At 38.2% G+C, this 17,880-nt stretch overlaps 1 protein-coding gene across 2 annotated transcripts; it reads right to left on the bottom strand.

Annotated features, from left to right (window-relative positions):
• Window positions 1–5,153: 5,153 nt before the first annotated feature.
• On the bottom strand, window positions 5,154–11,509 carry LOC121878388 (structure-specific endonuclease subunit slx1-like). Of its 2 annotated transcripts, none has more exons than XM_042384593.1 (6): window positions 11,173–11,509; window positions 10,833–11,015; window positions 10,372–10,423; window positions 9,720–9,905; window positions 8,406–8,560; window positions 5,154–7,103 (listed from the first exon to the last, which is right to left on the bottom strand). In XM_042384593.1, the coding sequence occupies exons 2-6, from the start codon at window positions 11,012–11,014 to the stop codon at window positions 6,878–6,880; spliced, it is 801 nt and encodes a 266-aa protein (XP_042240527.1). In that variant the 5' UTR covers window position 11,015; window positions 11,173–11,509; the 3' UTR covers window positions 5,154–6,877. The 2 variants fall into 2 exon arrangements, with proteins under 2 accessions (XP_042240527.1, XP_042240528.1); XM_042384594.1 differs by having other exon boundaries at window positions 10,833–11,067.
• Window positions 11,510–17,880: the final 6,371 nt, after the last annotated feature.

The raw sequence follows: 17,880 nt of genomic DNA on the forward strand, positions 1-17,880 counted from the left end.
TTCAAATGACGAGGTATAACCTAGATATTTTGAGCACTATGAACACGTCAAATAAAAGGCAAGGGGAAAACACAATGTTCGAATTAATGTTGTTTAATTAACACATAAATAAATACACATATACCGGTTACATACGTATATATATGTAAAAATCAATATTTATTTAGTAATTACATCAATCAGTTGTTGGACATCAACGATATTGATATTCATTCCTTCTTTACACTTAACATATTCTTCCATAGTGATAAGGGCATTTATCGTTTGCATTTGCAAGGCGTTTCTACTTTGTTTTGGAAAGGTTCATTTTTTAAGTTTTTCAGCGTCTGCATTAAACTATGGCAAATGGCAATGCCAAGACGTCCAACGTAAATTTTCCAGTTCCATCATGTTTAAGATTTCCGTTGTCATCTTTCATTTTTATTACTTTCTTATAAAAATTTAATATATCCAAACATTTTGTTTCCTCATCTATTGTCTCCCAGCGTAGCCTTCGCCACTGATCATTTAACTCCTGAAGGGTTCCATTAAATATCCTTGGTATTGTACCTTCCCTACAACCGCCGTTTGTCGCTGACTAGCCGACCCCTCTTCGAATTCCCCAGCTTACGCCTCGTGGTCTAGGTCGGCAACCAGCGCCACCTAACAAGGCGGAGGTCAACTATCAACCCACGCCTACCCCCGCTCACCCCGCCGTGACCTGGCTCTTCTACCTACAGGCTACAGCCACCAGCAAGCAACACCACCTCTGCTCCTGCCTGGTGGCTCTCGCTCTCGCCGGCGACTATGGCGCCCCACAAGCTGGTGTCCTCCTCTGAGCACGCTCCCCAACCAGCTCTCTCTACATCACGCTTGTAACCACGCTGCCACTCCTCAGCACCAAGCTGCATTGTACATCCAATACAATATGTATACAGAGAGCACATTGTGAGTTTCCTTTCTCCAACCCATCCTGAGTGTGAACCAATATCTCATAACCCCACATTATCAATTCAACCAAGTCTGACAATGATGTTATTGGAATCGTTGGATCAAGGGTTTTTTGGGTATTAAGAAATAGATCATTACTTTTTTATACTTCACCTTTATCCTCATCACCACTGATCGGCTTGGTAGCCGCTTGGGCGATTGGCAAGTACTGGGCATGCACTGGCTCCTGAATGTATCTGAACCTGCTTAAGTGCTTGTCAAGTCTTGTCTTGAAACAGCTCACACTCAGTGCTGTCACAACACTGGCAGATTGTTCCAAGAGTTCACAACTCTCACTCTGAAAAAGTTACCCCTCACAATTTTCTGGACTTGCCGCTACTTCAATCTTGAGCTGTGACCCCTTGTGGGGCGAGCGTCCGCCAGCTCCAGGTAAGGACACTCGACTGAGTAGTGCCCTCTGAGATGTTTATATACCTCAATTATGTCCCCCCTGTCCGTTTGTGGTATAAGCTGGGCAATTGCAGGCGCTCTAATTTCTCAGGGTAGCTGAGGTGCCGAAATGCTGGCACCAGCCTGATGGCCCTCCATTGGATATTTTCAATCAACTGACAATCCCTAGCATCTCAGGGACTAGACGAGGTGACAGTACAGGTATTCAACTTATACTTTTATCCTTTTATCCTCTTCACCACTGATCGGCTCGTTAGCCGCTTGGGCGATCGGTCACGTCTCTGATTACTTTTCCTTTTCTTTTATCCTCTTCACCAAAAGATCAGCTCGCTAGCTGCCCGGGCGATCGGTCACTTTTCTGTCACGCACTGTTGGCAAATACTGGGCATGCACCGGCTCCGGAATGTACCTGAACCCGCTCCAGTGATGGTCAAGTCTTGTCTTGAAAGAGTTCACACTCGGTGCCGTCACAACACTTTCTGGTAGATTGTTCCAAGAGTTTATAACCCTCATTCCGAAAAGTTTGCCCTCACAATTTTCTGGACTTGCCGCTACTTCAATCTTGAGCTGTGACCCCTTGTGGGGCAAGCGTCTGCCAGCTTCAAGTAAGGGCACTCGACTGAGTAGTGCCCCCTGAGATGCTTATACACCTCAACTAGGTCACCCCTTGCCTGTCTGTAGTATAAGCTAGGCAAGTTCAGGCGCTCCATCTCTCAGGGTAGCCGAGGTGCCGAGTGCAGGCACCAGTCTGGTGGCCCTCCTTGAACATTTTCAACCAACTGACAGTCCCTAGCATATCTCGGGGACCAGACGGGGTGACAGTACTCCAGATGGGAAAGCACTTCACTCTTGAAGATCCTTACGAGGGACGGACAATCTAGATATCTGAACGACCTTCTTATAAGACCCAATAATTTATTTGCCTGATTTACTACCTTCTTCTTGCAATGACCCAAGAACTTCAGCTCATTGTCAACATACATACCTAGGTCCTTCTCACATTCAGTCTCAACTAGTGCAGTTTCTTCATCCCGTTGGGACATATGATACGCCTCCCTACCATTGGTACGCCCCAGGTGCATCCTCTTACACTTCGTGACATTGAATCTCAGCAGCCATTTCTTCGACCATTCTTGGAGCCCACAGAGGTCCTTCTGCAGCTATTCACAGTTCACTTGGTTCTTGATTTCCAGAAATAACTTGGCGTCATCGGCAAACATTGGTAAGGAGGAGTGTACAACGTCAGGCACTTGTATCAATTGTATCACTATCCACCACAGAGGCTTGCAGGGCCTCTTTGTCAAACCCCTCAAAGTTCATATCCTCACTATCACTGACTTGGGCCGGCTGTGGTGGGTGGCGGGTGAAGAACTCAGGAATGTTTTGTTGACTGGGCGACCTAGTGCGCACTCTGCCCACGCCGCTTCCCGCGTACACAATGGAATGTACTGCGTAACTAATACAGTGACCCCTCCGTTAACGAACTCAATCCGTTCCAGAAGGTCGTTCGTTAACCGAAAAGTTCGTTAACCGAAACCAGTTTCAATGGGTTTTTGGGTAATTGGTTCCAGCTCACCGAAAATTTCCTAAATTCAACAAAAATGGTAGAAAAGTTCACTTACTTTGAGGTGTGTATGTAGAAGGCTCCTGGATGTTGATGATGGGATTTAGAATGGGGTTGGAGGAGAAGGAAGAGAAGGCATTGGGGTGGAAGAGAAGTCACCCCATGGTGCCATTTCACCCATAAAATTTTAGCTCTCTGGTGTAATTCAAGATTATTTTCTTTAAATCAACACTGCACTGCATTATATATTGTCAATATTTAAAATCTATTTCAAAATGACCAATAATTTGCTTGGAAACACAGAAAAAAAGCATTTAGTTGAAGAGAGTCTCAAGCAAGATGTTACCTCCAGTGAAAACAGAGAGAGACTAACGCCTGTTTGCTGTGTGAAGAGGCTGGATGCCGCGCGTTAAACTAGTCACTTTACCTTCAATTATGTTCAATAATTGTTAAAATGACTAAAAAATTGAATATTAAACTTTTAAAAATATTGAATAGTATAAACTTCTTGATATTTACTAAAATAGTAAGGAATTTAAGCCCTAGAACCGATTAATGTATTGGCGGACTGATACTAAAGCTGGTTGCCCGGTCAGTGCAAGCGAAAACATGTTGAGGTCGGTTCGTAAGAAGCATAATGTGTTGTCTAATGGTAGACCCTGCTGCCATATGGCATCACGAAAATTGTGACCAAGTCCCAGGTTGTTGATCTGACTTTCTGCCTCATTTACACACTAGGAAGACGCACTTGGTAGTCCCAGGACCGGCCAATACCGATGACAACCCCAACCTTGTCCCAGCGGTGAGATACCGGATCTTGAATCCTGACCTGCTGGCCGATACTCAACCTGGGAAGGGGGCGGGCATGACAGTCGTACCGAGCAGCGACATCTACGGTTCGTTCTGCTGCACGGCGGTCACATTCTTCAGTCTTGGCTTGCCATTCTTGAGAAAAAGACTTCGGGTGGGCAGGAACACAAGACCTGAGATGATGTCCATATAGAACCTGGGCTGGGGAGCGTCCGGTAAAGTTCGGGGTGTTGCGTAACTCAAACAAACCTCGATCGAAATCAATCTAAAGTCCCTAGACCTTAGCTCAAAGCACTAACAAGGATGATGGCCAGCTCAGTGTACACCATGGTAAAACAAACAGTGGCGTAGCTAGAGTGTGTGCGCCGGCCCTTGAGTTTGCCCCGTGCCCCACAAAAAATACATATTGCACAGTGACTCACTCTTATATATATATATATATATATAAATATATATATATATATATATATATATATATATATATATATATATATATATATATATATATATATATATATATATATATATAATCAACACCTCAACCGCCAGGATTGAACCTGACCCACAAGCCTATGACTGTGACCGGGGAGGCTAACCGCTGGACCACCAGGATACTAAAAAGCAGTCCTAGACTTTGTTATATTTCACACAAAGCCTGTTCAGCGAGCTTATGGCACGTGAACCTCTAATGGGTTCCGAATCTGAGGTGTTGATTATGTAGAAATCGCGTGCTTTATTGGGCTAATGAAATATATATATATATATATATATATATATATATATATATATATATATATATATATATATATATATATATATATATATATATATATATATATATATATATATATATTAAATAGTTTGTGTACCATTATAATATTACTGTACTTTCACATACTCAAATATAGTATGCTTTAAATACACATCAAACATACTTAAACTTTATAAGTTTCCTTAATCCTCAACAGGTTACAGGTTGTGTGTGTGGCGGGGGGGGGGCGCATAGCAAGGGTGTAGCTCATGACGTGGCCGTGATGATGTGGGTCAGGTGTTAGGTCAGACACGACAAGGATTAACTTGCCGCCGATACAAAGGGATGGATTAACGTCTCCAGTAGCTGCAGATATGGGTGATGAGCAGACCCAAAAGTGCCGCCCGGGGCGGACCGCCCCCCCCGCCCCCCCCTAGCTACGCTAGTGAAAACAAAGCCCACAAAACCCTGCTTGTTCACACGATGGAACAAGTGACTATGTGTTACTACCAACTTCAGACATGGTGGAAAATCTAAAAACATACTGTATAAATATTGTGGTGATTCAATGGAAATTTGAGAAATACAAAAAAATTATTATAATTATTGTACTAGTAATTTGTTTCATGGGCTTATTATTCACTAATGTTCCTTTACTCATATTTTATTGACAGAAATACATAATTAATTTTGAATAAAACACATTACATTATGTTGTTATGAATACAATACAGAACTGTACTGTGCAATACTTGCCTTCGCAAATGCTAAATATCATCTAATTCTAAGTCAATTATGAAAACTTTGATAGCCACTGGATAAATAATTGATACTGTACTGCAGTGACATTATTTTTGTTGTTGCAAAAATCCAATAAAATCTAAAATAAATATTCTAAAATCAAACGGCAGTATCACAGATGGTACTGCACATCATATTCACACCTGGAAGTTCTAGACTCTAGAGTCAAGTTACTCAGATGCTTGGTAGAGCTTAATGACTAAGTTACCGTGATTCATGCTTTATATTTTATAGGTAACTGTACTTTTATCCTATTTGCCAGTGATCAGCTCGTTAACCACTTGGGCAGCTGCTCATATCTCTGTTACGCTCTGTTGGTAAGTGTTGCACATGTACCGGCTGCTGAATGTATCTGTACCTGTGCCAGTGTCAGTCTAGTCTGGTCTTGAAAGAACTCACAGTCGGTGCCATCACAATACAATCTGGTAGATTCCAAGAGTTTATAATTCTCACAGCTTATTCTAAAATTACTAAAAACATGCAACCAATGAAAGGAATTATTATATTATCGCAGTAAAAAATAGATAAAAACATTATATGTCATTTGTGGGATGGCAGCCCCAAGCATGAAAGATTACCTGCCCAGGGCACAGATTTGGCTGGTGTTCAGTTCATCACATACTACAACAGAGGAATGCTACACCATCCTTAGACCTTACTTGGTCCCAGAAATGAATCATGATTGAGAGTCCATAATCTGTAAACTCTAACTGAAGCCTAGGGTCAGTTTGTAGCAGACAGACACTGAAGAATCACTATGCAGAAGTTTTTTAGTATAGTATTTAATCCATCATATTTATATTATGATATTTAAAATGATAATAACTTTTCTCAGTTGATCTCTGATAATTTCCACACTTGAAGAAGCAAAAATTAACACGTGAAGAGCTCTGGTAACATAAATATCTTGATGAGAATAAAATAATACAAAAAAAAAGAGATTAAAAAATTTCAGTGATCTCCTCCACAGCGCTGCTTGACATCACATGGTGAGGAGGAGTTAATGTCACAGAATTTGTGTTTTCTTTATATTTATAATTAGTGCATTTCACATGCTAATTTTTGCTTCCCCAAATGTGGAAATCAACATAAAGGTTATTATAGCTTAAAATATCATAAAATACATACGATAGATTAAATACTGAAGAAATGTGTCCGTCTGTCTACGAAGCAACAGCCTTGCTACAAAATGACCCAAGTCCTCAATTGCAAGCATTGACACAGACTAAAGAATGCTCTCACTTAAGCCATCTGTTATAAATATGAAAATATGGTACGTATAACTTAACAAGTTAAAAAGTACTTTTTGTCTGTCATTATGAAGTACTGTAATGAGAATGAGTCCTGTGTTATCTGGATCTTTGTGTCTGTAGACATAGAGTACATTAGTACAAGCCACAAAGTGTTTTCTATATCAAATTTAATTTTGATGAAACTTTGTATGAATGTTCAAGCAGCCAAAATTGACAAGAAATTCAATAAGTTCAGTTACAAGTTTTAACAAGGTTGTATGGACAGGTGCTCCAAAGTATACAGTTTGCCAACAGCAACATGGCACAAATTTACAAATTTCAAGGAATTTGAGATAGAGATTCAGCCCAATGGTCATCTTCCTCTTCTTCTGGTAGCTGATAGCAACCACGCTTCAGCCTTACCAGATCTCCCCATAGTATTGTGATGCCACAAACTGGACAAGAACCTTCTATGGGGAGTATCTGCCCGGGTGACTCTTCTTGCAACATGTGGCTTGCAAGGCATCTGATGTGAGCAACCAGTTGACAAGATGAAGACAGACATCTGAAGAGTAAAAATGAAATACAATATTTCAAACAATATTCCATGTCAAGTGTTGGACCATAAATGTTAATGGCAATGTTGTTTATGAACAGCATATTAAGTGTTGCCCTAAAGTAAGTCAACTAATTTGATCTTCCGTTCATTAGGGGCAGATCCAGGAATATCAAGGGTAAGTCCAAGAAGTTGTGGGTGGGGGAACATGGCAAGCACAGAGAGCCCACTCAGCTAGGATTTTTTTATTTTTTGGTCGGGGGGGGGGAGTGCTGTAAGCTCCCCAGAAATTTTTTGGAAATCTGACCAATATCATAGGCATTTTGAAGCCATGTACACTTAATATTAGGAGATATTCTTAGGTCAATAGTAATTACTTTTTACTATACAAAAACTCCTGAGTACAATACTGCAATAAAGAAAAAGTATTGGAATTTTCTGATGAAAAGTGGGGTCCAGACCGCAGGTCCCTCCCCAATCTGCCCCTGGCTTTGTGTTGCTACAGAAGCAAGGAAAAAAATCCAGACTGTTCTAAGGATTTACTGGATAGCTTTAAGTCTGATGAGTTGATTGATATGTGCAACACACACGTGTATACACATATACTGTACACTCGGTAAAAAAACTACCATTACAATTCCTGCGCGAAACAAACTGACACTACACACGAAGTTTTCAAAAAGACCCTTTATGGGTTCGGTCACAAGTGCTCGAAACACGTGATCGGCACTCTGAAACAAATCAGTGATAATACCGCCACATTAACACAATTTGAAACTTGATCGGAACGCTATGCCTCATTTCTCCATGTCGAATACACATTGTGAGAGGTGTTGTAGCAGCCTAATATTGTGATTTATGTAATTAGTGCTACCAACATTTCCTGATATCTTACATAAAGAATGTGTATGTTACATGAACTGTGGAGCTATTCAGATGTTTCGGAACAACATGGTATATTTTCCAATGGTAATAAAGAATGGTGTGTGGAACATTTAATATAACATGCAGTTTAACTTATCTGGAATATATTGACATTCTCCAGTCATATTGTAACAAAATAATTCAATACCCCTGTATTGTCAATAAAATAGCTAATTTCGGCCTACCAAATTAAGTACGAAATGTCTCACATTCAGGCCCACCAACCCACACGAGACAACGGGAATATTCAGTTGGAAAATCATCAGACCCCACCTATACGATAATTTTTTACCAAGTGTACAGTACATTGGTGTTAAACAATAAAAATAATGCACATCAAAATTAAAATGCAACAGCATATTCATAAAAATACTGTAGATGACTTACCTCATTATATCAGTGTGTTTAGCAGTGTCTTCACAGATAACACACTCAACATCATTCTGGTCTGATACATCAGTCTTTCCACTTGATGCTGTAAATTTAGCCGGCTTTACTGGACCATAAGCAATAGGCATGTGAACTGGTGGCTCCATTCCTGCCTTAAAAGTAAAAATACAATTTTAAATAGTTTCAACTCATGTGAAATAGTACTTCCTCAGGTCATGGTCAATAATGATACAAGAAATCATTTAGTTGTGTCTGTATCAAATGATAAAAGTATAATGTATAGCATGAGCTAGTACAGCACAACACTCAGTCACCTTCTGTTTACTGTATTGTACTTAGCCATGTCCACTGGTTTTGCCTGTTGGCTTATATATATATATATATATATATATATATATATATATATATATATATATATATATATATATATATATATATATATATATATATATATATATATATATATATATATATATATATATATATATATATATATATATATATATATATATATATATATATATATATATATATATATATATATATATATATATATATATATATATATATATATATATATATATATATATATATATATATATATATATATATATATATATATATATATATATATATATATATATATATATATATATATATATATATATATATATATATATATATATTCTCAGTAGCAGTAATATTTGTCCAATGCTATGTCAGACTTGATTAACTCTAAGTTATGGTTAGTCCAGCAATAGCCCATATTGACTGATAGGTAGTACTGTAGTCCTTTGGCTAGAGCTGTTTGCTTCATTGGTAGTACAGGTACAAGTTCACAGTGACTCTTCTTGTTACTAAATTACCATCCTCTCAAATTTGTCTTAGAGTGTAATACCTGTCGTACCATGTTACTTAAATATCCTATGGCTATTATGTGCACATCTGGAATTACCTTTATGTATGATACTAGAGTGAAACGATAAAGGCGAGTGAAATAAGAATAAATTTGTGGTTTTGTCCACCCTGCATCAGAGGCAAAAGGCTTGTGTGAATAATAATCATAATGCAGTAAAGTAATAATAATAAAACCCACGGCATTCATATAAAGTCTGTAAAAAAGCACATCTTTACTCTTTTATACTGTACTGCACTATTATATCACATAAACAGACAGCCACAATGTTACAGTGAGAATTAACCCATGTATTCAGTAATAATTAAACAAAACTAAAATTAATTCCACTTATCTGGATTAAAATAAATACAATAGATACTACTTTAACACTTTCCATGTCCTACATAACTTACAGGAAAGTCCTTCATATATTGTTGCTTCACCCATCTGATAGTAAGTGGCAGGCGGGACCATGGTTTTGTGCGTAGCATGTGCGCTACAACACGAAGACAAAAATCATATTTTTGTTCTCTAGCTTTTTTCCGAGCCACATCTCGAAGGCGACGGCTTCTTTCAGGATGCTGCCAAGCCCATTCAAACTGAAAAATTTATAGACAATATACAGTGTATTGCAATATTAAAACATATACTGTACCTGTACAGTATACATACAGTACTGTATCATACACTAAAAATATCCAGTTGTGAGGTGCTCTGCTACAGTTTGTCACTAATTAGAATACTCGATAAATTCATGAATACTGTACAGTACTGTACAAGGAATAATTATTCCCACTAAGTTAAAAAGTAAAGAGCAGGCATAAGACAGTCCAAATAGAAATCATAATCTAGTACAGTTCTGTAACTAATAAATAGAGATATTTGTATGTGAGTGATGTAGATGCCTCCATCAAATTCCATAAATATAATGTAAGTTATTAAAATGCACAAATATAATATTAATATATGACCATCACTCCTCTTTTGTAGTTAATGAACTATGAATTTACTGTATCATAGCTACTGTATACCAAAAAAAAAAAAAGAGCTACATGCTGTACTTACACGAAGAGCTGAAATATCATTGGGAAATCCATGAACAATCAGCACCATTTCCCTGAAAAGACATCAAGCATTTTCACAAAGGTTAGTACCAATTAAAATTTTCAAACTTCTGCAATTACATGCTACCTGTTACTGTACCTCCTACAACCCCACGTAACATTGAAAGAAAAAACTCAGTGACCCTGGTGAACATTCATGAAAATACTTACCTAATGCTACCTGTTAAGTTAGGGTAGATTATGTTATGTTATGTTATGTTATGTTATGTTATGTTATGTTATGTTATGTTATGTTATGTTATGTTATGTTAGGTTAGCATTAGGGTGGTTAATCTTCGGAGCAAATAAGTCTAATATTCAGTGATCTTTTTTGTGTGTGATTAAAAAAGAAGAGTACTGACTATACTGATCTGTCCTTCAGTAAGCTGTACGAGATTAAAAACAACTTAAAGATTTATTTACCATGGGCCTCTATTATTAGTCCTGTGAGCTCCTCCAGCCCTGACTCCTCGGTTATGTTGCCTGATGCGCCGGTTGGGATTCACAGTATAGCCAATATATGTACGGCCATGGTACTGTGGGTTGATACAGTACAATAAATAAACCCCATAAAAATCCTCTACAACTTCTGCTCCTTCTGCCATTCTGAGGTGGGAACAATTTGTGAATTACAACACTTGTACAGTATACTGTATACCTGAAAAAGAAAAAGTTCATCAAGATTCAAATACACAATTTAAATCTAACCCGAGATGTAACAATAATCTACTGTTATATCAATGGAATATTGTAGAGTACTCACAGTTCCTCATCTGGTTATTCAAACTGGAATGTCTTTGTATTATTGTATAAGTTGCCACCCATTAAATCTATGACGTTTCCTTCGCAAATGATTTATATATGCCATGGGGAAGAGGCCGTTAAGCTATTGGTTTGGTGGCCTGCAAGTCATAGTCCTCTAATGCAGTGAGGGAGCGACATTAAAATATTTCATCTTCAAGTATTTTGTTATCTCTCATAACTCGCAACTAAGCTGTGTGTTGATGTCAAGAACGTTCAGGAATAATAAAAGAGCAGCCAGTTGCCATTAACCACACCCTCACCCCGTCCCTTGTTTATTAACACACACACACCGTCAGACGGTCACTCAGTGTTTGTGATCATATATGTAAACCTACATTTATTTTGTTTTTATGATGTCAAATTCCAGAATTAAAATACTATATTTTTTCTAAAAAGAGGATGTTAATGAAATAAGTTTTGATATTTAGAAATGTTAAACAAATTTTAACTCCCAGAGTTAAAATATCAGAACATTACCATTAGTTTTACTCATTTAAGTAAAACATATAAAGTAAAGTTAATTAAGATTATATTTTCAGCTAGGTATTATTACATAACAAACGAAAATGGATTGTCAATATTTCTTCAAGGAGTAAAAATTCGTTGCTGCCCCCCTCCTGCCCCAGTGCCGGTGGGGGGGTCCGACTAATTACCCAAATGTAGCCACAATGAAGTCAAATAATGGTCCTACATGAATAAATCGGACAGCCAATCACTTCTCGACTGGTATTTGGTGTCACGAAGTCACAAAAAATTGGTAAACTTAATTTAATCTGAGTTAATAGATCGAGTGCATGTACCTAACCTAACCTAACACAACACAACTCAGATTAAATTAAGTTTACCAATTTTTTGTGACTTTATGACACCAAATAATAATCGAGAAGTGATTCACAGCCCCATTTACGGCTATTTGACTTCTTGCGGCTAATTTGGGTAATTATCTCCCTCAACATGCACGCGATTATTAACTCAGATTAAATTAAGTTTACCAATTTTTGTTTTACTTTGTGACACTAAATACTAGTCGAGAAGTGATTGGCAGTCTGATTTATTAATGTAGGACCATTATTTGAATTCATCGCGGCTACATTTGGGTACATTTGGGTAATTAGTCGAACCGCCTGTGGGGTGTGGGTTGTTTGGTGTTCACACTCAGGATGGGATGGAGAAAGGAAACTCACAATGTGCTCTCTGTATACATGTTGTATTGGAACATGCAGCTTGGTGCTGGGAAGTGGCTCAAGCGTGATGTAGAGAGAGCTGGTTGGTGAGGATGCTCAGAGGAGGACTTGTGGGTCGCCAGCTCGAGAGGTGGTGTTGCTGGCTGCGGCTGTAGAGAAGAGAGAGGTCACTCAGGTCGTAGGCGTTTAGTAGTTGACCCCCGCTCCGTGGGCGGCGCTGGTTGACCTAGACCACGAGGCATACACTGGGGAATTCGCGGGGTCGGCTACTCAGCGACAAACAGCGTTTGTAGGGGAGAAATCCACTACATGCCCACCCAGGCACTGGTCACTGACCCATATCTTTTTACTTTTACTTTCATCCTCTTCGCCACTGATCGGCTTGTTAGCCGTTTGGGCGATCGGTCACGTCTCTGATTACTTTTCCTTTTCAGGGCCCAAGGGCGAAAATATACAACTACCACTACTACTACTAATAATAATAATACTAATAATAACAACAATAATAATAATAATTAAAATTAATAAAAAAAAAAATCATAACGATAATGTCACTGACACAGTGACATGGCTAGTCTAATGAAATCTAATAATTAATGTTATGCTCATGCCCACAAAACCTGTAAACTTTTTGAGTCCCCTAGTTGAAACATTCGATCTCTCTAATCGCTTCAGGAGACCAGAGTCCTCCGTTTTCTATGTCGCATTACCGGAGAGACTTAGGTATTCAAAAATACCGCACAGGGTGTTCATGAAATTTGAATTGGTGAGAGAACACCCTTACTTTGCATCAACTTAGAGATGTCTCATTACAGATGAAGCGTTCAAGATCCTTTGTGACTGATGTTGAAAGTTTCAATTGCATTCACTGTTAGAGAAATTGTCAATATAAGTCAGGGTAGAATCCACTGTAAGAATGAGGTATCATTGACGTCATCCCTAGAGATGCCAGTAATTGTTAACTGAGGCTGAAGTCACCTCTTTTTCACAAATGAACATCAGAGAATATGATGTTCATGGTGAAATTGTTGTAAGGATGTTAATTACGAAATTAATTATCCTGAAGGGAACTGTCACACCACGTATCTCTGAGAATCTAACGGGTGTAACCTAATACTCCTCGTTTAACTACCGTATATACTCGTCTATAACCCCCCTTCGTATATAGGTCGACCCCGATTTTATGACCAAGAAATCGTTAATTTATGATATTCCTCGTTTATAGGTCGACCCAAGATTTTGAGGGTAATGGAACAACAAAACCTTCAGAAAAACTCTACGTCCTATAAACTTGTTTACCATTTATTATTACGACACTTTACACTGAAACGCAGGTAGTTTCAACAAAAATATTGTATATTTCCATTCAAGTATTTATTCAAGTCAATTAGGAGGGAATATTATTGTAATACAACAGTTTTTTAACTAAACCATTCGAAAAGCGATTACGGTAACATCTTTTGAACGAAAGAAAGCGAGTCATTGTTTTCGTCACGATTTTATCCCACTTTACACTGTAATACGTACGTAATTTCAGGTAAAAATATTACATTTCCGTGAATGTAGTATATCAAGCACAGTATGAATAGAATATCATTGTAATATAACAGAATTTTAACCGAAAACTATTAAAAAAACGAATAACATCTTGTGGGGTTCAAGATATTTGGTTCACACTCAGGATTGGATGGAGAAAGGAAACTCACGATGTGCTCTCTATATACATGTTGTATTGGATGTACAATGCAGCTTGGTGCTGGGAAGGCAGCATGGTTACAAGCGTGATGTAGAGAGAGCTGGTTGGTGAGGACGCTCAGAGAAGGACAGCTTGTGGGTCGCCATGCTCGCCAGCGGGAGAGAGGACCGCCAGGCAGGCGGAGGAGGGAGGGCCGCCAGGCAGCGGCAGAGGAGGAGGTGTTGCTGGCTGTGGCTGTAGGTAGAGAGAGAGATCACCACGAGGTCAGGTCTTAAATAGCGGGGGTAGGCGTGGCTTAGCAGTTGACCCCCGCTCCGTGGTGTATGGCGGCGCTGGTTGACCTAGACCACGAGGCATACACTGGGGAATTGGTGAGGTCGGCTAGACAGCGACAAACAGCGTTTGTAGGGGAGAATTCCACTACAATCTCAAGAACATCGGAAGCTTAGGTGAAGTCTTTTGTTTTCGTCATGTATTTTATCCTATTTTACATTTGAAATCACCACGAGGTCAGGTCTTAAATAGCGGGGGTAGGCGTGGCTTAGCAGTTGACCCCCGCTCCGTGGTGTATGGCGGCGCTGGTTGACCTAGACCACGAGGCATACACTGGGGAATTGGTGAGGTCGGCTAGACAGCGACAAACAGCGTTTGTAGGGGAGAATTCCACTACAATCTCAAGAACATCGGAAGCTTAGGTGAAGTCTTTTGTTTTCGTCATGTATTTTATCCTATTTTACATTGAAATACATCACGTTTCAGCAAAACTACTATTTATTTCCGAGAATATATTCATTCAGGCACAGTTTAGGTAAAATATACGTGTGATGTAATAGTTTTTTAACTGAAAACGATTCGAAAAACACGTTCCCTCTAGCCCTGTTCAAGGAGAGGACTGGGAGAAGCTGTTTGGTGCTGCAGACGATGACAAGGAAAATGATTTTGATGGATTTTAATGAAAATATTCAGAAATATGGTATCGTAATATTTATTCAAGTCAATTAGGATATTATTGTAATACAATACAACAGTTTTTTAACTAAACCATTCGAAAAGTGATTACGGTAACATCTTTTGAACGAAACAAAGCGAAAGTCATTGTTTTCATCACAATTTTATCCCACTTTCCACTGTAATACGTATGTCATTTCAGCAAAAAATATTACATTTCCGTGAAGGTATTATATCAACCACAGTATGAATAGAATATCACTAATATAACAGTATTTTAACCGAAAACTATTAAAAATACGAGTAACATATCTTGAACATCGGAAGGTTAGGTAAAGTCTTTTGTTTTCTGCATGTAGTTTATCCTAATTTACATTGAAATACATCACGTTTCAGCAAAACTACTATTTATTTCTGAGAATATGGAAATGTAATATTTTTGCTGAAATGACGTACGTATTATAGTGGAAAGTGGGATAAAATCGTGACAAAAACAATGACTCGCTTTCTTTCGTTCACAAGATGTTACCGTAATCGCCTTTTGAATGGTTTTCAGTTAAAAACTGTTATATTACAATAATATTCTATCCTAATTCACTTGTGATGTAAAAGTTTTTTAACTGAAAACGATTCGAAAAACACGTGTACCGTCTAGCTGATACGGCAGAGCCCTGGTCGTGGAGGCTTTGTGTTTGCATCGGCCCTTCTTAAGCAGCTTTTAATTTTAGCGTACGTTGAAATTGTGTTTACCGGTGTATTCTTATTTTCTTGCTTCTTATTTTCCAGAAATATGACAAGTTTTTATATAATACAATGTTACGGTACTTTTAATTTAGAAGTATTCATTTTTAAAAATACAGAAGACACCAAACAAATACTAGTACGGATATTTGCGTGACTCTCCCGCCAAAAAAGACCAAACAGCTGGTACTCTCTCCCTCAGCCCTACCAAAAATAGCCCAACATCTTTCTTGTTTATTCTCTTCCAATTTCTCACTTTAACTGGTATTTTTTACTTCATATTGCCTACATCAGATAAACTACAGTAATTGAGGTTAGATATTGTTATAAATTTGATTACCGGGTCCTGGCAGGTACCGTTAGAACCACCTGACCCTACCAACAGTGTTGCAAGTCAGACAGCATTTTTTTTTTTTACATTTTTGGTGTCTCCATTTGTTAATTTTTTTTCTGTGGGGTTTGCACAATAGTATACTGTTTTACCTACAGTATTGTAAAACGATTTGGGAAAAGAAATACTCGGTAACTTAAAATTTTAAAAGGAAAATTTTGAAACTGGCAACTGTGTGTAGATGACCTGACTCACATCATATTGATGTTTCAAATTTAATTAACAAAAATTTATGTATCTATAAATACACTTTTAAAAATGAATACTTTATGTTTTACATACTCCTGTGCATACCATACCATGCATTTGGCTACTTTGGGCTTGCTATGATGACGCAAGAGATCTGCCCTGGCAACTGTACCGACACTCACAGCGGGTGGTGCGTTGGTGCATCGTTTCCATTGTTTACTGGTAGTTACTGGTAAATTTTTTTCAACCTAACGAAACTATTACCCGTATAGAGGTCGACCCCCAACTTTTTGCCCAAAAATTTGGTCTTAAGAACTCGTGCTATACACGGGTATATACGGTAACTACAGGTAGTTCTGCTATAACGCGATAATTGTGTTCTTGTAAAATATCGTGTTATAGAAAATCGCGTAATAGAAATAACAGGGCTTATGGAGAAAATAGGGTTAGGTGCAGATTACTCGAAATCGAAAAAATTTTGTATTTAGCCTAACACAAAGGATAGCACAGTCTAAATAAATGTTACATTCATATCTAATAATGAAATCATACAGTAAATTTAACACTTTACCTTGAAAAAATATGAATGTAACTTGATGGGGGAGAAGGGTGATTTTGAGGTTGATAACATTGAGCTTCTCTTCAAGTGTTATATCCTTTCTTTTACGATAATCACCGGGAATTCTATCATCAGAGCGCCTTTTGGAGATATTCTTCTTTACCATATTCACAGTTAATACCACAAAATTGGAGAAATAGTAAGCAAAAATCGCGTTATAGCAAACAAGCGTTCGCGTTATACAAATATTGTTCCGAATTCATAAATCGCGTTAGAGCACATTCGCGTTATCAAAACACGCGTTATAGCAGAACTCCCTGTACCTACCCTGGGGGTCCAGTCAACTGCCCAGACGCGTTCACTGTCCAGCCTGATGATCTCTCAGGCCGAGCAAACACCGCTAGCCCCCATCATTGTTAGGGATGAGTCCACCACTCAGTAGGGCTATGTTTTGGCTGTGTTATTCATCCGAGTACCCATGTATGTAGACGCCTGAATTGTTCTGAGTGTTTGGAGTCAGCAAGAATATCTTGACCACCAATTTGCTTGTTGGAAAATGTATCGCAGTAGTGAAGAGAAGCTACTAATCCTGGTGATGTTAAAGTATTAGTGTTGGTGCTGTAAATGACATCATTGCCACTTGTATTAATTGTGCTATATAATAGTGTTGTGTGTTCTTGTAAGTGTACACCCAGTAATGGTTTGAGTGGAGAATGTACCTAAGTTAACAATACAAAATGAGTAAAGCCAGGGAGTTGACCCCTGTAGTTGGGTGTTACTGAAATTACTGTGCTGTATTCATAAAATATAACTTAATTTTAATAAACCATTTTATTTGTATGTTAGGAGTATCATTTACCTGCAGTATTTTACCTTCATTCTTTTTCATTGTTTGCTACCAGAATTACAGTTGTATACACAGGTCAGAAGTTATGAAATACAGTAACTCTATGAAGTAA

This window comes from Homarus americanus, unplaced genomic scaffold (assembly GCF_018991925.1).
Source record: "Homarus americanus isolate GMGI-L3 unplaced genomic scaffold, GMGI_Hamer_2.0 scaffold41027, whole genome shotgun sequence".
NCBI classification, from domain to species: Eukaryota; Metazoa; Arthropoda; class Malacostraca; order Decapoda; family Nephropidae; genus Homarus; species Homarus americanus.